Below are 25,000 nucleotides of genomic sequence, written 5' to 3'. Positions count from 1 at the left end.
GTAAGTATATATGTCATGTAGTAACATTCATAATAACATGTCATATATACATGATGTAAGTATATATGTAGTATCTAGTAACATTCATAATAACATGTAATATATACATGATGTGAGTATATATTTAATGTAGTAACATTCATAATAACATGTAATATACACATAATGTAAGTATATATGTAGTATCTAGTAACATTCATAATAACATGTAATATATACATGATGTGAGTATATATTTAATGTAGTAACATTTATAATAACATGTAATATATACATGATGTAAGTATATATGTCATGTAGTAACATTCATAATAACATGTAATATATACATGATGTAAGTATATATGTCATGTAGTAACATTCATAATAACATGTAATATATACATGATGTAAGTATATACGTCATGTAGTAACATTCATAATAACATGTAATATATACATGATGTAAGTATATATGTCATGTAGTAACATTCATAATAACATGTAATATATACATGATGTAAGTATATATGTCATGTAGTAACATTCATAATAACATGTAATATATACATGATGTAAGTATATACGTCATGTAGTAACATTCATAATAACATGTAATATATACATGATGTAAGTATATATGTCATGTAGTAACATTCATAATAACATGTAATATATACATGATGTAAGTATATATGTCATGTAGTAACATTCATAATAACATGTCATATATACATGATGTAAGTATATATGTAGTATCTAGTAACATTCATAATAACATGTAATATATACATGATGTGAGTATATATGTCATGTAGTAACATTCATAATAACATGTAATATATACATGATGTGAGTATATATGTCATGTAGTAACATTCATAATAACATGTAATATATACATGATGTAAGTATATATGTCATGTAGTAACATTCATAATAACATGTAATATATACATGATGTAAGTATATATGTCATGTAGTAACATTCATAATAACATGTAATATATACATGATGTAAGTATATATGTCATGTAGTAACATTCATAATAACATGTAATATATACATGATGTAAGTATATATGTCATGTAGTAACATTCATAATAACATGTAATATATACATGATGTAAGTATATATGTCATGTAGTAACATTCATAATAACATGTAATATATACATGATGTAGTATATATGTCATGTAGTAACATTCATAATAACATGTAATATATACATGATGTAAGTATATATGTCATGTAGTAACATTCATAATAACATGTAATATATACATGATGTAAGTATATATGTCATGTAGTAACATTCTTAATAACATGTAATATATACATGATGCAAGTATATGTAGTATCTAGTAACATTTATAATAACATGTAATATATACATGATGTGAGTATATATGTCATGTAGTAACATTCATAATAACATGTAATATATACATGATGTAAGTATATATGTCATGTAGTAACATTCATAATAACATGTAATATATACATGATGTAAGTATATATGTCATGTAGTAACATTCATAATAACATGTAATATATACATGATGTAAGTATATATGTCATGTAGTAACATTCATAATAACATGTAATATATACATGATGTAAGTATATATGTCATGTAGTAACATTCATAATAACATGTCATATATACATGATGTAAGTATATATGTCATGTAGTAGCATTCATAATAACATGTAATACATACATGATGTAAGTATATATGTCATGTAGTAACATTCATAATAACATGTATTTCCTTCAACAACTACTAATCAAGCAGACTTCTTGAGACAACAAAGACTACTTTGGGACAAATGATGATCCAGAACCTTATATTTTTGAGCCTGAATATAAAGAGGATGATCTACAAGTTTTAGAAGCTGATTGATAAGCAGATCCAGCTTCAGTGGAACACTAAGCATCATGTAGCAGTATCGCTAGGTGCTAAACAGGATATACAAACATAATAAAACAATCACTTACTGTACAATGTCTGCTCTCACAGGGATAAAGACTGATGGGATGCTTCCATTTAGGTGAAAAACTCATCATAATCCTCACGCGGGTGTGTCTTTCTGGGCTTCTCCGGGTATAAGTTGGATGTCAAAGTTGGCCAAGTATGACGATCCTCCTGGTAGGGGTGTATCCCTTTATGGAGGATGCCTGTGCGTGACTTAGTTTAACATGGTGAGACTGGTGCACGGACAGTCACCACACCATCCTTGACAGAATGGGTCTAGTGGCATGGAGTCCAAGACGACTGGGGACCCTTTTCTGCTGCAGCCTTCTTCCGCCATCGCAGCCGTTGTGGTGGTTCTTAAATCTACCGTCTTCCGCCTGCTCCGCCGTTGAGGTCTTCACCGTATCCCTGGCTAGGGGGCAGTCAGGTACTAGGCCTTTGCCAAGGGCCCACCTGGGGTAACAGTAGTAAAGGGGTTAGTGCCCCAAGACCCCATAGAGGAGCCTCCACTGCCGGATGCACTTTAACGTCATGCCCGGGACTATTTTTAATGTGGGAGTCGCCCGAGCAACACAAAGGAAACTACACCCGGAGCACACGTGGGCCGTGGCAGGCTGGCTTGATTGGGACTAAGTCCTTGGTAAGTCAGACTTTGAAGATCCCACTATTGTCTGATGTCTGACTTTGACACAAGGTGAGACCAGACTCTTGGTACCATACCCACTTTATTTTTGTCACTCGTGTCTGTGATGGGATGTCATCAGAGTTCCTGCACATAAGATCAAATAATAACAATTTAGCAGCAAATAAGTCTCGTCTATGTGACTTCATGCTAGCACACCTCCATAGACCTCCTCTTCAGCTTACTTTACCCAGTTTTTCTTCTGCTCATTTTCTCATGAAACTTCCCATTTCTCTCTTTTAACAATTTAATGATCTAACCTGCGTTTTTTTATTCTCCCTCTTTTGTCGTCCAGCCAGTGATGCATCGTGGACTAGTACTGGTACAAAAGTGGCCAACTGGAAGACTACTGCTCCAGAACAGGTACAGTTTTTACACTCCTCTGGTCCCACGGCCCAACTTGTAACTCCCATCAGCACCACTGACATGAACCCACATCAATTGAATCCGTGCTTGCTGCCCTCACTAAAAACACCACCTTTTTGAAATATAACAAGAAGATCAACTTTTAAATAGCATGTTTGGTTTGAAAAAAACACGACAATAAAATGTACTACACACAACTACCAGAGTTTTCCCATTCAAAATGAATTGGACATTTTTCAAGCTTCCACCATTTCCACATTTTTCAACCTATTCAAACCATTCCACCTTCAACACATTCCACTCATCCTGGAAATTTAAACTACTTTTTTTTCCAAGTTTAAAAAAATTTCAGGACTTTCCAGATTTCCTGGTATTTCCAAAGCGCTATTTCCACCCTTTTTTTCTGGCGACTACTCCTCCCACATGTTTCAACCCACTTCAACCGTTCCACCATCAAAACATTCCTCTTAATCAGGACAAAAAACAAAGTTGTTTTTTAAACTGAAAAAAATCCCAGAATTCCAGGAATTCCGTAATACCATTTCTCAATTCAACATGTTACTACTTCCAACATTTCTCAACCGATTTGAAAAATTCCAACACCAACCATTTCAACTCAGTCAGACCATTCAAGTTTTTTTTTTACCATTTTTTAAAAAAATTCCCTCTTTTCCTGAAATTCCCAAATTTTTGGAAATTGCCATTGATATCAATGGGACATTCTTCAAAGCTCCAAAATTCCCACATTTTTCATCTGATTCAAACTGTTCAGCCTGTTCAGGAATCGCTGGCTTTCCCTTGACAAATTCTAAAAATTCCCAGAATTCCAGGTTTTCCGGGACATTTTTCCCATTCAAAATGAATTGGACATTTTTCAAACGTCCACCATTTCCACATTTTTCAACCTATTCAAACCATTCCACCTTCAACACATTCCACTCATCCTGGACATTCAAACTACCCTCTTTTTTTTTCAAGTTTAAAACATTTTCAGAACTTTTCAGATTTCCTGGTTTTCCAAAGCGCTATTTCCACCCTTTTTTTCTGGCGACGACTCCTCCCACATTTTTCAACCCACTTCAACCGTTCCACCATCAAAACATTCATCTTAATCTGGACAAAAAACGAAGTTGTTTTTTAAACTGGAAAAATTCCCAGAATTCCAGGAATTCCGTAATACCATTTCATTTTTCAACCGATTTGAAAAATTCCAACACCAACCATTTCAACTCATTCAGACCATTCAAGTTTTTTTTACCTTTTTTTTTTTTTTTAATTCCCTCTTTTCCCGAAATTCCCCAATTTTTGGAAATTGCCATTGATATCAATGGGACATTCTTCAAAGCTCCACAATTCCCACATTTTCCATCTGATTCAAACTGTTCAGCTTATTCAGGAATCGCTGGCTTTCCCTTGACAAATTCCAAAAATTCCCAGAATTCCAGGTTTTCCGGGACATTTTTCCCATTCAAAATGAATTGGACATTTTTCAAGCTTCCACCATTTCCACATTTATCAATATATTCAAACCATTCCACCTTCAACACATTCCACCATCCTGGAAATTTAAACTACATTTTTTCCAAGTTTAAAAAAATTTCAGGACTTTCCAGATTTCCTGGTATTTCCAAAGCGCTATTTCCACCCTTTTTTCTGTCGACTACTCCTCCCACATGTTTCAACCCACTTCAACCGTTCCACCATCAAAACATTCCTCTTAATCAGGACAAAAAACAAAGTTGTTTTTTAAACTGAAAAAATTCCCAGAATTCCAGGAATTCCGTAATACCATTTCTCAATTCAACATGTTACTACTTCCAACATTTCTCAACCGATTTGAAAAATTCCAACACCAACCATTTCAACTCAGTCAGACCATTCAAGTTTTTTTTTTACCATTTTTTAAAAAAATTCCCTCTTTTCCTGAAATTCCCAAATTTTTGGAAATTGCCATTGATATCAATGGGACATTCTTCAAAGCTCCAAAATTCCCACATTTTTCATCTGATTCAAACTGTTCAGCCTGTTCAGGAATCGCTGGCTTTCCCTTGACAAATTCTAAAAATTCCCAGAATTCCAGGTTTTCCGGGACATTTTTCCCATTCAAAATGAATTGGACATTTTTCAAACGTCCACCATTTCCACATTTTTCAACCTATTCAAACCATTCCACCTTCAACACATTCCACTCATCCTGGACATTCAAACTACCCTCTTTTTTTTTCAAGTTTAAAACATTTTCAGAACTTTTCAGATTTCCTGGTTTTCCAAAGCGCTATTTCCACCCTTTTTTTCTGGCGACGACTCCTCCCACATTTTTCAACCCACTTCAACCGTTCCACCATCAAAACATTCATCTTAATCTGGACAAAAAACGAAGTTGTTTTTTAAACTGGAAAAATTCCCAGAATTCCAGGAATTCCGTAATACCATTTCATTTTTCAACCGATTTGAAAAATTCCAACACCAACCATTTCAACTCATTCAGACCATTCAAGTTTTTTTTACCTTTTTTTTTTTTTTTAATTCCCTCTTTTCCCGAAATTCCCCAATTTTTGGAAATTGCCATTGATATCAATGGGACATTCTTCAAAGCTCCACAATTCCCACATTTTCCATCTGATTCAAACTGTTCAGCTTATTCAGGAATCGCTGGCTTTCCCTTGACAAATTCCAAAAATTCCCAGAATTCCAGGTTTTCCGGGACATTTTTCCCATTCAAAATGAATTGGACATTTTTCAAGCTTCCACCATTTCCACATTTATCAATATATTCAAACCATTCCACCTTCAACACATTCCACCATCCTGGAAATTTAAACTACATTTTTTCCAAGTTTAAAAAAATTTCAGGACTTTCCAGATTTCCTGGTATTTCCAAAGCGCTATTTCCACCCTTTTTTCTGGCGACTACTCCTCCCACATGTTTCAACCCACTTCAACCGTTCCACCATCAAAACATTCCTCTTAATCAGGACAAAAAACAAAGTTGTTTTTTAAACTGAAAAAATTCCCAGAATTCCAGGAATTCCGTAATACCATTTCTCAATTCAACATGTTACTACTTCCAACATTTCTCAACCGATTTGAAAAATTCCAACACCAACCATTTCAACTCAGTCAGACCATTCAAGTTTTTTTTTTACCATTTTTAAAAAAAATTCCCTCTTTTCCTGAAATTCCCAAATTTTTGGAAATTGCCATTGATATCAATGGGACATTCTTCAAAGCTCCAAAATTCCCACATTTTTCATCTGATTCAAACTGTTCAGCCTGTTCAGGAATCGCTGGCTTTCCCTTGACAAATTCTAAAAATTCCCAGAATTCCAGGTTTTCCGGGACATTTTTCCCATTCAAAATGAATTGGACATTTTTCAAACGTCCACCATTTCCACATTTTTCAACCTATTCAAACCATTCCACCTTCAACACATTCCACTCATCCTGGACATTCAAACTACCCTCTTTTTTTTTCAAGTTTAAAACATTTTCAGAACTTTTCAGATTTCCTGGTTTTCCAAAGCGCTATTTCCACCCTTTTTTTCTGGCGACGACTCCTCCCACATTTTTCAACCCACTTCAACCGTTCCACCATCAAAACATTCATCTTAATCTGGACAAAAAACGAAGTTGTTTTTTAAACTGGAAAAATTCCCAGAATTCCAGGAATTCCGTAATACCATTTCATTTTTCAACCGATTTGAAAAATTCCAACACCAACCATTTCAACTCATTCAGACCATTCAAGTTTTTTTTACCTTTTTTTTTTTTTTTAATTCCCTCTTTTCCCGAAATTCCCCAATTTTTGGAAATTGCCATTGATATCAATGGGACATTCTTCAAAGCTCCACAATTCCCACATTTTCCATCTGATTCAAACTGTTCAGCTTATTCAGGAATCGCTGGCTTTCCCTTGACAAATTCCAAAAATTCCCAGAATTCCAGGTTTTCCGGGACATTTTTCCCATTCAAAATGAATTGGACATTTTTCAAGCTTCCACCATTTCCACATTTATCAATATATTCAAACCATTCCACCTTCAACACATTCCACCATCCTGGAAATTTAAACTACATTTTTTCCAAGTTTAAAAAAATTTCAGGACTTTCCAGATTTCCTGGTATTTCCAAAGCGCTATTTCCACCCTTTTTTCTGGCGACTACTCCTCCCACATGTTTCAACCCACTTCAACCGTTCCACCATCAAAACATTCCTCTTAATCAGGACAAAAAACAAAGTTGTTTTTTAAACTGAAAAAATTCCCAGAATTCCAGGAATTCCGTAATACCATTTCTCAATTCAACATGTTACTACTTCCAACATTTCTCAACCGATTTGAAAAATTCCAACACCAACCATTTCAACTCAGTCAGACCATTCAAGTTTTTTTTTTACCATTTTTTAAAAAAATTCCCTCTTTTCCTGAAATTCCCAAATTTTTGGAAATTGCCATTGATATCAATGGGACATTCTTCAAAGCTCCAAAATTCCCACATTTTTCATCTGATTCAAACTGTTCAGCCTGTTCAGGAATCGCTGGCTTTCCCTTGACAAATTCTAAAAATTCCCAGAATTCCAGGTTTTCCGGGACATTTTTCCCATTCAAAATGAATTGGACATTTTTCAAACGTCCACCATTTCCACATTTTTCAACCTATTCAAACCATTCCACCTTCAACACATTCCACTCATCCTGGACATTCAAACTACCCTCTTTTTTTTTCAAGTTTAAAACATTTTCAGAACTTTTCAGATTTCCTGGTTTTCCAAAGCGCTATTTCCACCCTTTTTTTCTGGCGACGACTCCTCCCACATTTTTCAACCCACTTCAACCGTTCCACCATCAAAACATTCATCTTAATCTGGACAAAAAACGAAGTTGTTTTTTAAACTGGAAAAATTCCCAGAATTCCAGGAATTCCGTAATACCATTTCATTTTTCAACCGATTTGAAAAATTCCAACACCAACCATTTCAACTCATTCAGACCATTCAAGTTTTTTTTACCTTTTTTTTTTTTTTTAATTCCCTCTTTTCCCGAAATTCCCCAATTTTTGGAAATTGCCATTGATATCAATGGGACATTCTTCAAAGCTCCACAATTCCCACATTTTCCATCTGATTCAAACTGTTCAGCTTATTCAGGAATCGCTGGCTTTCCCTTGACAAATTCCAAAAATTCCCAGAATTCCAGGTTTTCCGGGACATTTTTCCCATTCAAAATGAATTGGACATTTTTCAAGCTTCCACCATTTCCACATTTATCAATATATTCAAACCATTCCACCTTCAACACATTCCACCATCCTGGAAATTTAAACTACATTTTTTCCAAGTTTAAAAAAATTTCAGGACTTTCCAGATTTCCTGGTATTTCCAAAGCGCTATTTCCACCCTTTTTTCTGGCGACTACTCCTCCCACATGTTTCAACCCACTTCAACCGTTCCACCATCAAAACATTCCTCTTAATCAGGACAAAAAACAAAGTTGTTTTTTAAACTGAAAAAATTCCCAGAATTCCAGGAATTCCGTAATACCATTTCTCAATTCAACATGTTACTACTTCCAACATTTCTCAACCGATTTGAAAAATTCCAACACCAACCATTTCAACTCAGTCAGACCATTCAAGTTTTTTTTTTACCATTTTTTAAAAAAATTCCCTCTTTTCCTGAAATTCCCAAATTTTTGGAAATTGCCATTGATATCAATGGGACATTCTTCAAAGCTCCAAAATTCCCACATTTTTCATCTGATTCAAACTGTTCAGCCTGTTCAGGAATCGCTGGCTTTCCCTTGACAAATTCTAAAAATTCCCAGAATTCCAGGTTTTCCGGGACATTTTTCCCATTCAAAATGAATTGGACATTTTTCAAACGTCCACCATTTCCACATTTTTCAACCTATTCAAACCATTCCACCTTCAACACATTCCACTCATCCTGGACATTCAAACTACCCTCTTTTTTTTTCAAGTTTAAAACATTTTCAGAACTTTTCAGATTTCCTGGTTTTCCAAAGCGCTATTTCCACCCTTTTTTTCTGGCGACGACTCCTCCCACATTTTTCAACCCACTTCAACCGTTCCACCATCAAAACATTCATCTTAATCTGGACAAAAAACGAAGTTGTTTTTTAAACTGGAAAAATTCCCAGAATTCCAGGAATTCCGTAATACCATTTCATTTTTCAACCGATTTGAAAAATTCCAACACCAACCATTTCAACTCATTCAGACCATTCAAGTTTTTTTTACCTTTTTTTTTTTTTTTAATTCCCTCTTTTCCCGAAATTCCCCAATTTTTGGAAATTGCCATTGATATCAATGGGACATTCTTCAAAGCTCCACAATTCCCACATTTTCCATCTGATTCAAACTGTTCAGCTTATTCAGGAATCGCTGGCTTTCCCTTGACAAATTCCAAAAATTCCCAGAATTCCAGGTTTTCCGGGACATTTTTCCCATTCAAAATGAATTGGACATTTTTCAAGCTTCCACCATTTCCACATTTATCAATATATTCAAACCATTCCACCTTCAACACATTCCACCATCCTGGAAATTTAAACTACATTTTTTCCAAGTTTAAAAAAATTTCAGGACTTTCCAGATTTCCTGGTATTTCCAAAGCGCTATTTCCACCCTTTTTTCTGGCGACTACTCCTCCCACATGTTTCAACCCACTTCAACCGTTCCACCATCAAAACATTCCTCTTAATCAGGACAAAAAACAAAGTTGTTTTTTAAACTGGAAAAATTCCCAGAATTCCAGGAATTCCGTAATACCATTTCTCAATTCAACATGTTACTACTTCCAACATTTCTCAACCGATTTGAAAAATTCCAACACCAACCATTTCAACTCAGTCAGACCATTCAAGTTTGTTTATTTTACCATTTTTAAAAAAATTCCCTCTTTTCCTGAAATTCCCAAATTTTTGGAAATTGCCATTGATATCAATGGGACATTCTTCAAAGCTCCACAATTCCCACATTTTCCATCTGATTCAAACTGTTCAGCCTGTTCGGGAATCGCTGGCTTTCCCTTGACAAATTCCAAAAATTCCCAGAATTCCAGGTTTTCCGGGACATTTTTCCCATTCAAAATGATTTGGCAATTTTTCAAGCTTTCACCATTTCCACATTTTTCAACCTATTCAAACCATTCCACCTTCAACACATTCCACCATCCTGGACATTCAAACTAACCTTTTTTTTCAAGTTTAAAACATTTTCAGAACTTTTCAGATTTCCTGGTTTTCCAAAGCGCTATTTCCACCCTTTTTCTGGCGACTACTCCTCCCACATGTTTCAACCCACTTCAACCGTTCCACCATCAAAATATTCCTCTTAATCAGGAAAAACTACGAAGTTGCTTTTTAAACTGGAAAAATTCCAGGAATACCATTTCTCAATTCAACATTTTACTACTTCCAACATTTTTTAACCAATTTGAAAAATTCCAACACCAACCATTTCAACTCATTCAGACCATTCAAGTTTTTTTTTACCATTTTTTAAAAAAATTCCCTCCTTTCCCGAAATTCCCAAATTTTTGGAAATTGCCATTGATATCAATGGGACATTCTTCAAAGCTCCACAATTCCCACATTTTTCCTCTGATTCAAACCGTTCAGCCTGTTCGGGAATCGCTGGCTTTCCCTTGACAAGTTCCAAAAATTCCCAGAATTCCAGGTTTTCCGGGACATTTTTCCTATTCAAAATGATTTGGACATTTTTCAAGCTTCCACCATTTCCACATTTTTCAACCTATTCAAACCATTCCACCTTCAACACATTCCACTCATCCTGAAAATTCTAACTACTTTTTTTCCAAGTTTAAAAAAATTTCAGAACTCTTCAGATTTCCTGGTTTTCCAAAGCCCTATTTCCACCCTTTTTTCTGGCGACTACTCCTCCCACATTTTTCAACCCACTTCAACCGTTCCACCATCAAAACATTCCTCTTAATCAGGACAAAAAACGAAGTTGTTTTTTAAACTGGAAAAATTCCCAGAATTCCAGGAATTCCGTAATACCATTTCTCAATTCAACATGTTACTACTTCCAACATTTTTCAACCGATTTGAAAAATTCCAACACCAACCATTTCAACTCATTCAGACCATTCAAGTTTTTTTCAACATTTTTTTTTTTTATTCCCTCTTTTCCCGAAATTCCCAAATTTTTGGAAATTGCCATTGATATCAATGGGACATTCTTCAAAGCTCCACAATTCCCACATTTTTCATCTGATTCAAAGCGTTCCAACTTCAAACTGTTCAGCCTATTCGGGAATTGCGGGCTTTCACTTGACAAATTCCAAAAATTCCCAGAATTCCAGGTTTTCTTGGACATTTTTCCCATTCAAAATGAATTGGACATTTTTCAAACGTCCACCATTTCCACATTTTTCAACCTATTCAAACCATTCCACCTTCAACACATTCCACCATCCTTGAAATTCAAACTACCTTTTTTCCAAGTTTAACATTTTTTCACAATTTTCCAGATTTCATGGTTTTCCAAAGCGCTATTTCCACCCTTTTTTCTGGCGACTACTCCTCCCACATGTTTCAACCCACTTCAACCGTTCCACCATCAAAACATTCCTCTTAATCAGGAAAAACAACAAAGTTGCTTTTTAAACTGGAAAAATTCCAGGAATTCCGTAATACCATTTCTCAATTCAACATTTTACTACTTCCAACGTTTTTTAACCAATTTGAAAAATTCCAACACCAACCATTTCAACTCATTCAGACCATTCAAGTTTTTTTTTACCATTTTTAAAAAAAAAATCCCTCCTTTCCCGAAATTCCCAAATTTTTGGAAATTGCCATTGATATCAATGGGACATTCTTCAAAGCTCCACAATTCCCACATTTTTCATCTGATTCAAACTGTTCAGCCTGTTCAGGAATCGCTGGCTTTCCCTTGACAAATTCCAAAAATTCCCAGAATTCCAGGTTTTCTTGGGCATTTTTCCCATTCAAAATGAATTGGACATTTTTCAAACGTCCACCATTTCCACATTTTTCAACCTATTCAAACCATTCCACCTTCAACACATTCCACCATCCTGGACATTCAAACTGCCTTTCACAATTTTCCAGATTTCCTGGTTTTCCAAAGCGCTATTTCCACCCTTTTTTCTGTCGACTACTCCTCCCACATGTTTCAACCCACTTCAACCGTTCCACCATCAAAACATTCCTCTTAATCAGGAAAAAAAACGAAGTTGCTTTTTAAACTGGAAAAATTCCAGGAATTCCATAATACCATTTCTCAATTCAACATTTTACTACTTCCAACATTTCTCAACCGATTTGAAAAATTCCAACACCAACCATTTCAACTCATTCAGACCATTCAAGTTTTTTTTACCTTTTTTTTTTTTTAAATTCCCTCTTTTCCCGAAATTCCCAAATTTTTGGAAATTGCCATTGATATCAATGGGACATTCTTCAAAGCTCCACAATTCCCACATTTTCCATCTGATTCAAACTGTTCAGCCTGTTCAGGAATCGCTGGCTTTCCCTTGACAAATTCCAAAAATTCCCAGAATTCCAGGTTTTCTTGGACATTTTTCCCATTCAAAATGAATTGGACATTTTTCAAAGGTCCACCATTTCCACATTTTTCAACCTATTCAAACCATTCCACCTTCAACACATTCCACCATCCTGGACATTCAAACTACCCTTTTTTTCCAAGTTTAAACATTTTTCAGAACTTTTCAGATTTCCTGGTTTTTCCAAACCCCTATTTCCACCCTTTTTTCTGGTGACTACTCTTTTCACATTTTTCAACCCACTTCAACCGTTCCACCATCAGGCTTTAAACCCTGCGGCTTATAAAACGGTGCTGCTAATTTATGTTTTTTTTCTTTGCTATATATATATATAATCAGAGGACATATATACATATACTGTATATGTATATATATATATGTATATATATATATATATATATATATATATATATATATATATATATATATATATATATATATATATATATATATATATATATATATACATATTCAGTAACATACATCCATAAACGTGGATGCATATGCAAAAGTGCAATATATTTATCTGTACAGTAATCTATTTATTTATATCTGCACCTTATTGCTCTTTTATCCTGCACTACCATGAGCTCATGCAACAAAATGTTGTTCTTATTTGTACTGTAAAGTTCAAATTTGAAAGACAATAAAAAGGAAGTCTAAGTCAAAGTCAATTGTTCACAAATAAGTTTCTTGATAAAAAACACTTGTTGTCCTAAAATGTTTGTCGTGTGTTTAATTGTGATTAGAATGATCATTATTGAAGATATTGACATGTCATCTTTCTCAGTCTTTACTTATGTTTGATCCCTTCTTGACTTATTTGCCAACATGTGCAATGTCAGCCTTCCTTAGTTTTAGGACAAGCATAAACACTTCTTTGTTTTCTTCTGCTCCGTTTTCAGTGGCTTTTCTTTCACTTTCTCTTCCTGTCAATCAGCTCCCTTACGGCTATGGCACCTACCCCAGTGCCACCCACCAGGCAGCGGGGCATCACTGCTCCACCAGCTCCCTCCCTCGCTCTGCCCCTGGCACCCTGGGGTGGCCTCCAACTAGCACCTCATCTTTGTCCTCACAGCAAATCTCCGTCCCTCCAAACACCAACCAAGGTGAGTCTTCAAGGACTAAACATTTCAAAGCTATGAAAGTCACGCCTTAAGTGCGTTTGCCTCTCCTGTTAGGCTCCGCCTCCAGCGCCCGCTCATCCCCCCTGCCCCACCAGAGTGAGCGCACCGATCCTCCTCCGGCTGTGGCTGTACGTCCATACGTGCCCGACCATCCCTCCAGGCCCCAGTCTCCTAGGAGAGGCCCTGCCACCATGAACAGCAGCTCCATCTACAACATGTACCTGCAGCAGCCTCACACCAAACACTACGGATCTCTCACCAGGAGCAGCGGCAGAGCAAGTAAGGAATGACTGAGCAAGGAATGACTGAGCAAAACATTGCATGTCAGTTCTATCAATAACTACATGACTCCATGAAATAGATACACAGCTCTGATCAATGTCCATATTACTTCAAAGAAAGAGGCTTTTGTTATATATACAAAAGCTGACATACACTTAATCCTAGGAACACCAAACATACCGTCAAGCATGGTGCTCTGGGCCTGTTTTGCTGCCAATGGAACTGCTGCTTTAAATGGGACAATGAAAAAGAAGGATTAGCTCCAAATTGATCAGGACAAGCTAAAATCATCAGCCCGGAGGTTGGGTCTTGGGCGCAGTTGGGTGTCCCAACATCTTCATCCAAGCCCCACTATGTGAGCGTGCCGTCGGTCGGCATCCCAGCGAGAGTGGAAATTGTACAGTAAATGTTTGTTTTATTATGGTTAGCTTGTTTGTTTAGCACCGAGCAATGCTGCGAACGCTGTAGCGTCACAATAAAGCTGCATCCGTTTAGCACTCAGCTTCTAGAACATATTGCTCATCCTCTTTGTGTTCAGGCTCAAAAATATAAGGTTCTGGATCATCATTTTTCCCAAAGTTGGGTGTTCCAACAGGACAATGACCCCAAACACACCTCAAAAGTGGTAAAGGAATGGCTAAATCAGGCTAGAATGAAGGTTTTAGAATGGCCTTTCCCAAAAGTCCTGACTTAAAGGTGTGGACAATGCTGAAGAAACAAGTCCATGTCAGAAAAGCAACACATTTAGCTGAACTGCACCAATTTAGTGGTCAAGCAGAAGCTTGTGGATGGCTACCAAAAGCGCTTTATTGCAGGTCAACTTGCCAAGGGACATGTAAGCAAATATTAACATTGCTGTATGTATACTTTTGACCCTCACATTTTCAGTAGAGCCATAATAAATTCATAAAAGAAGCAAACTTCATGAATGTTTTTTGTGAGCAACAAGTATGTGCTCCAATCACTACATCACAAAAAAATAAGAGTTGTAGAAATGATTGGAAACTCAAGACAGCCATGACATGATGTTCTTTACACTTTTATATATATATACTGTATATATATATATATATATATATATATATATATATATATATATATATATATATATATATATATATATATATATGTATATATATATACTGTATATATATATATATATATATATATATATATATATATATATATATATATATATATATATATATATATATATATGTATGTATGTGTGTACAGCTCCACTAATGGACATTGGAGTGTTACTTTCAAAGGCAAAATTAAAGTATTGCTAGAAACATAATTTTATATGGGACTTTATTGTATTATATGTATAGTACATGTTCCAAAAAGAAAAAATCATAAAACACCAGCAGAATTAGAGATATTACAAGTCAAAGTGAAGAAGCTTAGTGTTACGCTCATGACTTGGTGTAACTAAATATTACCCTATAAGATGAAGGCAATTGCATTTTATTGATATTTGAAATGTATTCAATGTTTATAAATGAATATTTAAATATACTAAATGTAAAAAAGGGAATAAATATTCAAAATAAGATCATTCAATGAAATCTAGTTTGGTTACGCCATCATGAGCGCAACACAAGGTTGTAAAAGTTTCAACTACAATTCTAAATAAGATGTCAAAAGCAAACTGGAATCAAACACACACAGCTTAAAGATTGATCAATACCTATTTAAATTTAGTAATGCATAAATATGATGATTTATCAAAATATAAAAGAAATATACCTGAACAGAACGCTCACGATGGTAAAAGTAAACGTAACGCTATGAATCACGTTTTCCCAAGTTTTTGGGGCATTTTTATGCTATTTCCAAGCATCTCCTTTTTATTATCGTTGATTTTAAATGGTCAAACTAATGCATATTATATATGCATGCCCTGGTAAAGAAAGAAAAAGTCATATATATTTTGATTGTTACATTTTGAAGTACATTTGTGCAGGTGGGTGCCCATTACCCAATGTACCCATTACCAGAGCTGTACACTTATATATATATATATATATATATATACATACGTACACTACCGTTCAAAAGTTTGGGGTCACCCAAACAATTTAGTGGAATAGCCTTCATTTCTAAGAACAAGAATAGACTGTCGAGTTTCAGATGAAAGTTCTCTTTTTCTGGCCATTTTGAGCGTTGAATTGACCCCACAAATGTGATGCTCCAGAAACTCAATCTGCTCAAAGGAAGGTCAGTTTTGTAGCTTCTGTAACGAGCTAAAGTGTTTTCAGATGTGTGAACATGATTGCACAAGGCTTTTCTAATTATCAATTAGCCTTCTGAGCCAATGAGCAAACACATTGTACCATTAGAACACTGGAGTGATAGTTGCTGGAAATGGACATATGTAGATATTGCACCAAAAAGCAGACATTTGCAGCTAGAATAGTCATTTACCACATTAGCAATGTATAGAGTGTATTTCTTTCAAGTTAAGACTAGTTTAAAGTTATCTTCATTGGAAAGTACAGTGCTTTTCCTTCAAAAATAAGGACATTTACATATATATATATATATATATATATATATATATATATATATATATATATATATATATATATATATATATATATATATATATATATATATATATATATATATATATATCCCCATATTTTGCAGGCCTGTCAGGTAACATTTTTATACTTTGGGGATCCTGAAATTTCACAAGTTCAGATCCTGATTCTAATTGTAACAAATGACCATGCCAGAATGAAGTGGATTTGCTTTATTTGATGTGATTTTGTTTGGTTTGCTCTGGTTTAGTTTGGTTTGGTCTATTTATTTAAAAAATTGTATTAAATGTTTTCTTTATTTATTTTATTATTTGTATTTTTTTGTCTTTATTTTTTTCCAATTAATTGAATTTTATTTTATTTTATTTTGTTTTATTTATTTTATTTTATTTTATTTTATTTTATTTTATTTTATTTTATTTTATTTTTTATTTCATTTGAATGTAGCTTGAGCAGCGGCACACGGCCCAGAGGGGCAATGCAGAGAACCACCCGGGCCCTATTGACATGTTTTCTTCTGTACGTTTGGACTCCTTCTTGAGGCCCCTAACATACACCAAAAGTCCCAATATTGTGCCGGCGTGTCAAATATGGCGAACTATTTTACATTTTGGGGGTCCCGAAATGCTTGCTGGTGGGTCAGGGCATGGAGAACTTGAACCCCGTGGTGCAAAGGGGGCGAGGGCCTGTTTAACGCTGCTCGCAGCTTGAATGTTATTTTGAGTCACTTCTAGTTCCTTTTGCTAAAGTACATCATTAACAGCTCCAGTTTGTAGTTTCGTTATGGATACCCACAATACCACTTTCCTTGAATCCACTATAAACTTCCCCGTTTACTTCAAGGAACAGACCAAGTGTTCCCAAACAGGAGACTTGAACGGCAGACGTGTGTTTTCAAGCTCTGCTTTCTCCTTGGCACTATTGCTAGTTACTTTTGTGTACTCTGTGGGAAATTGGCACACCTGTAGCACACCAAGAGTTCCATACCAAACAAAACTACAATACCAGATAGACTCCGGATGTTTGGTGTTGTTACAAAGTAAACAAAGATGAAGTCGGCACTTTCTGACCCGTTTGCTCCCCCCCCCCCCCCCACAGTCTATGGCAAACCCATCCTGCCGCCATCTTCCACACCGCTGCCCGTCCTCCAGGGAGGAGGCAGCAGGACAGCAGAAGATGTTCCAGACAAGGAAGAAGGACAAGAAGTTGGAGGAGGAAAAGCTGATGATGGTCAAGTCCTGCCTCCTCCTAACGTGGACAACATCCCTCGTCCTCTCAGTCCTACCAAGCTGACTCCAGTTGGTAGGTCACACCATCAGTGAGGAGGTCTTTAAGAGCTGTGTTGGATCTTGGCTGGATGGCAGCCACAAATAACTCACTTTTACCACATTTAATGTTACCGAATGGGATAACTTCATGTTGTCCTCAAAATTCCAAACACAATACCCCATAATGACATTGGGAAATTTTATTTTTTTAAATTTATTTTAAAATAAAATAAAATAAAAATGTTGTGCCCATTCATTTTTGCAGCACCTCTCAAGCGCCATCAGGTTGGATGAAGTGTTGGTTTTCATCCAGGATGTCTCTGTGCATTGCTGCATTCATCTTTCTCTCTATCAGGTTGGATGAAGTGTTGGTTTTCGTCCAGGATGTCTCTGTGCATTGCTGCATTCATATTTCCCTCCATCAGGTTGGATGAAGTGTTGGTTTTCATCCAGGATGTCTCTGTACATTGCTGTATTCATATTTCCCTCCATCAGGTTGGATGAAGTGTTGGTTTTCATCCAGGATGTCTCTGTGCATTGCTGCATTCATCTTTCCCTCCATCAGGTTGGATGAAGTGTTGGTTTTCATCCATGATGTCTCTGTACATTGTTGCATTCATCTTTCCCTCCATCAGGTTGGAGGAAGTGGAGGTTTTCATCCAGGATGTCTCCGTACATTGCTGCATTCATCTTTCCCTCCATCAGGTTGGAGGAAGTGTTGGTTTTCATCCAGGATGTCTCGGTACATTGCTGCATTAATCTTTCCCTCCATCAGGTTGAATGAAGTGTTAGTTTTCATCCAGGATGTCTCTGTACATTGCTGCATTCATCTTTCCCTCCATCAGGTTGAATGAAGTGTTAGTTTTCATCCAGGATATCTCTGTACATTGCTGCATTCATCTTTCCCTCTATCAGGTTGAATGAAGTGTTAGTTTTCATCCAGGATGTCTCTGTACATTGCTGCATTCATCTTTCCCTCCATCAGGTTGAATGAAGTGTTAGTTTTCATCCAGGATATCTCTGTACATTGCTGCATTCATCTTTGCCTCTATCAGGTTGAATGAAGTGTTAGTTTTCATCCAGGATATCTCTGTACATTGCTGCATTCATCTTTCCCTCCATCAGGTTGGATGAAGCGTTGGTTTTCATCCAGGCTGTCTCTGTAATTTGCTGCATTCATCTTTCCCTAAATCAGGTTAGATGAAGTGTTGGTTTTCATCCAGTATGTCTCTGTACAACCTGATGGAGGGAAAGATTAATTCAGCAATGTCCAGAGCCATCCTGGATGAAAACAAACACTTCATCCAACATGATGGAGGGAAAGATGAATGCAGCAATGTACAGAGACATCCTGGAAAAAAAAAACTAACACTTCCCATCCAACCTGATGGAGGGAAAGATTAATTCAGCAATGTCCAGAGCCATCCTGGATGAAAACAAACACTTCATCCAACATGATGGAGGGAAAGATGAATGCAGCAATGTACAGAGACATCCTGGAAAAAAAACTAACACTTCCCATCCAACCTGATGGAGGGAAAGATGAATGCAGCAATGTACAGAGACATCCTCAATGAAAACCAACACTTCATCCAACATGATGGAGGGAAAGATGAATATAGCAATATACAGAGACATCCTGGATGAAAACAAACACTTCATCTAACCTGATGGAGGGAAAGATGAATATAGCAATATACAGAGACATCCTGGATGAAAACAAACACTTCATCTAACCTGATGGAGGGAAAGATGAATGCAGCAATGTACAGAGACATACTGGATGAAAACCAACCTGAACGGGTATAACTTCCAAAGATAGGTGTGCCAATCTTGGGTCATCCTATTCAAAAAGACTTGAGGCTGGCAAGTATTGAGCCAATGCTTTTTCAGTTTTATATTTTTAATACATTTGCAAAAAATAAAAACATTTTCACATTGTCACTATGGGGTATTGCATGTAGAATTTTGAGGACAAACATGTATTTTATTGCACCGTCCATCTAAGAGACTGAAGTACCGTCATCTCTCTTCAGCCTACTCCCAACTTCGGTACCAGAGCGATGTTGACCTGGAAGTCCTCCGCCGCCGCCTCAGCAACGCCCCACGACCCCTGAAGAAACGCAGCTCCATCACTGAACCTGAGGGCCCCCAGGGCCCCAACATCCAAAAACTACTGTACCAGAGGTTTGTGTTGGACTTAATGAGACCAAGTGTTCCCATCAGTACTGAAAGATTGTGGACTTTTGGTGGCGCAGGTTCAACACCTTGGCTGGAGGCATTGACGGAGTCTCAGGTAGGGTCATGTGACCTCAGTGACGTGTCCAACGTATAAGCAACTTTCTTGCAGGCAACACCTTCTACCAGCCTGACCGTCTTCTGGGGGACGTGGACAGCAGCCACTCGGCAGAGGGGAACGTCCAAGAGGGTCCGGCACCAGAAGACACGGAAGTTCAGAACCTGAACCTGGACTGTCGTCGCTTATCTCCGGCGGCCTGCGAGACGTCCGGTGAGGCGACGACCACGGGACAAACCAAACACAATGGCTCCCAATGGCCGCCAAGCAGAGGTGCCTCGGCTCCCGTGAGGCCCGAAGACCAGAATAAAAACAACTCGGATTCTAGTCCGGCCCGTAAAGTCACGAGTCACGTTTCGCCCTCGCCGTCACCGCCTGCACCTTCTTCACAGCCTCCTAAGGTACTTCCTGCTCCCTTTGTCATCTTGCTACGTTTGTTTAGGTCTTTTGTGTAGTCTTATTCCACGCTGGCCGCTTTGCAGGTTCCAGAATCGATTCTGGATCAAATCGTTGCCCCCAAGAATCGATTTGAATTTAATTGAATCGTGTAGTGCCCAAAGAACGGGAAAGAAGATTCGAACAAGATGGAGAATCGAGAATCAATTCTGAATTGAATTGTTGGCCCCATGAATCGAATTGAATTGAATCGTGTAGTGCCCTAAGAACAAAAAGAAGATTTGAACAAGACGCAGAATCGAGAATCAATTGTAGATCGAATTGTTGCCCCCAAAAACCAAATTGAATCAAATTGTGTAGTGACCAAAGAACAGAAGGAATATCTGAACAAGATGCAGAATCGAGAATCGATTCTGGATCAAATCGTTACTCCCAAAAATCGAATTGAATCAAATTGTGTGGTGCTCAAAGAACGAGAAAGAAGATTCGAACAAGATGAAGAATCAATTCTCGATTCTGGATCAAATCTTTGACCCCCAAAAACCGAATTGAATCGAATTGTGTAGTGCCCTAAGAACAGAAAGAAGATTCGATCAAGATGCAGAATCGACAATCGATTTTGGATAAAATCGTTACTCCCAAGAATCCAATTGAATCGGATCGTGTAGTGCCCAAAGAACGAGAAAGAAGATTCGAACCAGATGCAGAATCGACAATCGATTCTGAATTGAATCGTTGGTCCCATGAATCGAATTGAGTTGAATCGTGTAGTGCCCAAAGAACAAAAAGAAGATTTGAACAAGATGGAGAATCGAGAATCAATTCTAGATTGAATAGTTGCCCCCAAAAAACGATTTGAATCGAATTGTGTAGTGACCAAAGAACGAAAAAGAAGATTCGAACCAGATGCAGAATCGAGAATCGATTCTGAATGGAATCTTATACCCCATGAATTGAATTTAATTGAAAATTGTAGTACCCTAAGAGCAGAAAGAAGATTCAAACAAGATGCAGAATCGAGAATCGATTTTTGATCAAATCGTTTCCCCCAAGAATCGAATTGAATTGAATCGTGTAGTGCCCTAAGAACAAAAATAATATTCAAACAAGATGGAGAATCGGGAATCAATTCTGGATCGAATAGTTGCCCCCAAAAACCGAATTAAATTCAATCGTGTAGTGCCCTAAGAACAGAAAGAAGATTCGAACAAGATGCAGAATCGAGAATCAATTCTTAATTGAATCGTTGGTCCCATGAATCAAATTTAATTGAATCGTGTAATGCCCTAAGAACAGAAAGAAGATTCGAACAAGATGCAGAATCGAGAATCGATTCTGGATCAAATCGTTTCCCCCGTGAATCGAATTGAATTGAATCGTGTAGTGCCCAAAGAACAAAAAGAAGATTTGAACAAGATGGAGAATCGAGAATCAATTCTAGATTGAATAGTTGCCCCCAAAAAACGATTTGAATCGAATCGTGTAGTGACCAAAGAACAGAAAGAAGATTTGAACCAGATGCAGAATCGAGAATCGATTCTGAATGGAATCGTATACCCCATGAATCGAATTGAATTGAATCGTGTAGTGCCCTCATAACAGAAAGAAGATTCGAACCAGATGCAGAATTGAGAATCGATTCTGAATTGAATCGTTGCTCCCATGAATTGAATTGAATTGAAAATTGTAGTACCCTAAGAGCAGAAAGAAGATTCAAACAAGATGCAGAATCGAGAATCGATTTTTGATCAAATCGTTTCCCCCAAGAATCGAATTGAATTGAATCGTGTAGTGCCCTAAGAACAAAAATAATATTCAAACAAGATGGAGAATCGGGAATCAATTCTGGATCGAATAGTTGCCCCCAAAAACCGAATTAAATTCAATCGTGTAGTGCCCTAAGAACAGAAAGATGATTCGAACAAGATGCAGAATCGAGAATCAATTTTGAATTGAATCGTTGGTCCCATGAATCAAATTGAATTGAATCGTGTAGTGCCCAAAGAACAGAAAGAAGATTCGAACAAGATGCAGAATCGAGAATCGATTCTGGATCAAATCGTTTCCCCCGTGAATCGAATTGAATTGAATCGTGTAGTGCCCAAAGAACAAAAAGAAGATTTGAACAAGACGCAGAATCGAGAATCAATTGTAGATCGAATAGTTGCCCCCAAAAACCAAATTGAATCAAATTGTGTAGTGACCAAAGAACAGAAAGAATATCTGAACAAGATGCACAATCGAGAATCGATTCTGGATCAAATCGTTACTCCCAAAAATCGAATTGAATCAAATTGTGTGGTGCTCAAAGAACGAGAAAGAAGATTCGAACAAGATGAAGAATCAATTCTCGATTCTGGATCAAATCTTTGACCCCAAAAACCGAATTGAATCGAATTGTGTAGTGCCCTAAGAACAGAAAGAAGATTCGATCAAGATGAAGAATCGACAATCGATTTTGGATAAAATCGTTACTCCCAAGAATCCAATTGAACGGATCGTGTAGTGCCCAAAGAACGAGAACGAAGATTCGAACCAGATGCAGAATCGAGAAACGATTCTGAATTGAATCGTTGGTCCCATGAATTGAACTGAATTGAATGGTGTAGTGCCCAAAGAACAAAAAGAAGATTCGAACAACATGGAGAATCGAATCAATTCTAGATCGAATAGTTGCCCCCAAAAACCGAATTGAATCGAATTGTGTAGTGACCAAAGAACAGAAAGAAGATTCAAACCAGATGCAGAATCGAGAATCGATTCTGAATGGAATCTTATACCCCATGAATCGAATTGAATTGAATCGTGTAGTGCCCTCATAACAGAAAGAAGATTCGAACCAGATGCAGAATTGACAATCTATTCTGAATTGACTGGTGCCCTGCTCTCTGTGCTTTCTTGACTCGTGCCCTGCTCTCTGTGCTTTCTTGACTCGTGTCCTGCTCTCTGTGCTTTCTTGACTCGTGCCCTGCTCTCTGTGCTTTCTTGACTCGTGTCCTGCTCTCTGTGCTTTCTTGACTCGTGCCCTGCTCTCTGTGCTTTCTTGACTCGTGCCCTGCTCTCTGTGCTTTCTTGACTCGTGCCCTGCTCTCTGTGCTTTCTTGACTCGTGCCCTGCTCTCTGTGCTTTCTTGACTCGTGTCCTGCTCTCTGTGCTTTCTTGACTCGTGCCCTGCTCTCTGTGCTTTCTTGACTTGTGTCCTGCTCTCTGTGCTTTCTTGACTTGTGTCCTGCTCTCTGTGTTTTCTTGACTTGTGCCCTGCTCTCTGGGCTTTCTTGACTTGTGTCCTGCTCTCTGTGCTTTCTTGACTCGTGTCCTGCTCTCTGTGCTTTCTTGACTCGTGCCCTGCTCTCTGTGCTTTCTTGACTCGTGCCCTGCTCTCTGTGCTTTCTTGACTCGTGCCCTGCTCTCTGTGCTTTCTTGACTCGTGCCCTGCTCTCTGGGCTTTCTTGACTTGTGTCCTGCTCTCTGTGCTTTCTTGACTCGTGTCCTGCTCTCTGTGTTTTCTTGACTTGTGTCCTGCTCTCTGTGCTTTCTTGACTCGTGTCCTGCTCTCTGTGCTTTCTTGACTCGTGCCCTGCTCTCTGGGCTTTCTTGACTTGTGTCCTGCTCTCTGTGCTTTCTTGACTCGTGTCCTGCTCTCTGTGTTTTCTTGACTTGTGCCCTGCTCTCTGGGCTTTCTTGACTTGTGTCCTGCTCTCTGTGCTTTCTTGACTCGTGTCCTGCTCTCTGTGCTTTCTTGACTCGTGTCCTGCTCTCTGTGCTTTCTTGACTCGTGCCCTGCTCTCTGTGCTTTCTTGACTCGTGTCCTGCTCTCTGTGCTTTCTTGACTCGTGTCCTGCTCTCTGTGCTTTCTTGACTTGTGTCCTGCTCTCTGTGCTTTCTTGACTTGTGTCCTGCTCTCTGTGTTTTCTTGACTTGTGTCCTGCTCTCTGTGCTTTCTTGACTCGTGTCCTGCTCTCTGTGCTTTCTTGACTCGTGCCCTGCTCTCTGTGCTTTCTTGACTCGTGCCCTGCTCTCTGTGCTTTCTTGACTCGTGCCCTGCTCTCTGTGCTTTCTTGACTCGTGCCCTGCTCTCTGTGCTTTCTTGACTTGTGTCCTGCTCTCCGTGCTTTCTTGACTTGTGTCCTGCTCTCTGTGCTTTCTTGACTCGTGCCCTGCTCTCTGTGCTTTCTTGACTCGTGCCCTGCTCTCTGTGCTTCAGGGCAAACGCAGCAACTTGAAGAAGCCCTGGTCAGAGCGCAGCGGGCACGGGCTGAGGGTGAAGTTTAACCCTCTGGCTCTGCTGCTGGATGCCTCGCTGGAGGGGGAGTTTGACCTGGTGCAGAGGATTATATATGAGGTGAAGTTAATGCTGGTGAACTGGGATTGTACACGAGCCAAAACTCCTCAAGTTGTCACGTTGTGTAAATGGTAAATAAAAAGAGAATACTTTCAACTTATATTCAACGGAATAGACTGCAAAGACAAGATATTTCATGTTCACGCTGAGAAACT

At 37.8% G+C, this 25,000-nt stretch overlaps 1 protein-coding gene across 3 annotated transcripts in view; it reads left to right on the top strand.

Moving 5' to 3' along the window:
* LOC133640372 (apoptosis-stimulating of p53 protein 1-like) overlaps positions 1–25,000 on the top strand; it is a 115,649-nt gene that overhangs the window by 78,331 nt on the left and 12,318 nt on the right. For all 3 annotated transcript variants that reach the window (XM_062033757.1, XM_062033756.1, XM_062033758.1), the window contains 8 exons: positions 2,938–3,005; positions 13,526–13,694; positions 13,767–13,991; positions 17,642–17,845; positions 19,848–19,998; positions 20,070–20,107; positions 20,162–20,508; positions 24,708–24,845. In XM_062033757.1, coding sequence (XP_061889741.1) covers positions 2,938–3,005; positions 13,526–13,694; positions 13,767–13,991; positions 17,642–17,845; positions 19,848–19,998; positions 20,070–20,107; positions 20,162–20,508; positions 24,708–24,845 — 1,340 coding nt within the window. The remainder of the gene's footprint in view (positions 1–2,937; positions 3,006–13,525; positions 13,695–13,766; positions 13,992–17,641; positions 17,846–19,847; positions 19,999–20,069; positions 20,108–20,161; positions 20,509–24,707; positions 24,846–25,000) is intronic.

This window comes from Entelurus aequoreus, linkage group LG23 (genome assembly GCF_033978785.1).
Source record: "Entelurus aequoreus isolate RoL-2023_Sb linkage group LG23, RoL_Eaeq_v1.1, whole genome shotgun sequence".
Taxonomy (NCBI): Eukaryota; Metazoa; Chordata; class Actinopteri; order Syngnathiformes; family Syngnathidae; genus Entelurus; species Entelurus aequoreus.
Note: the sequence above shows the minus strand (reverse complement) of the source record. Positions and strands in the feature narration are given on the sequence as shown.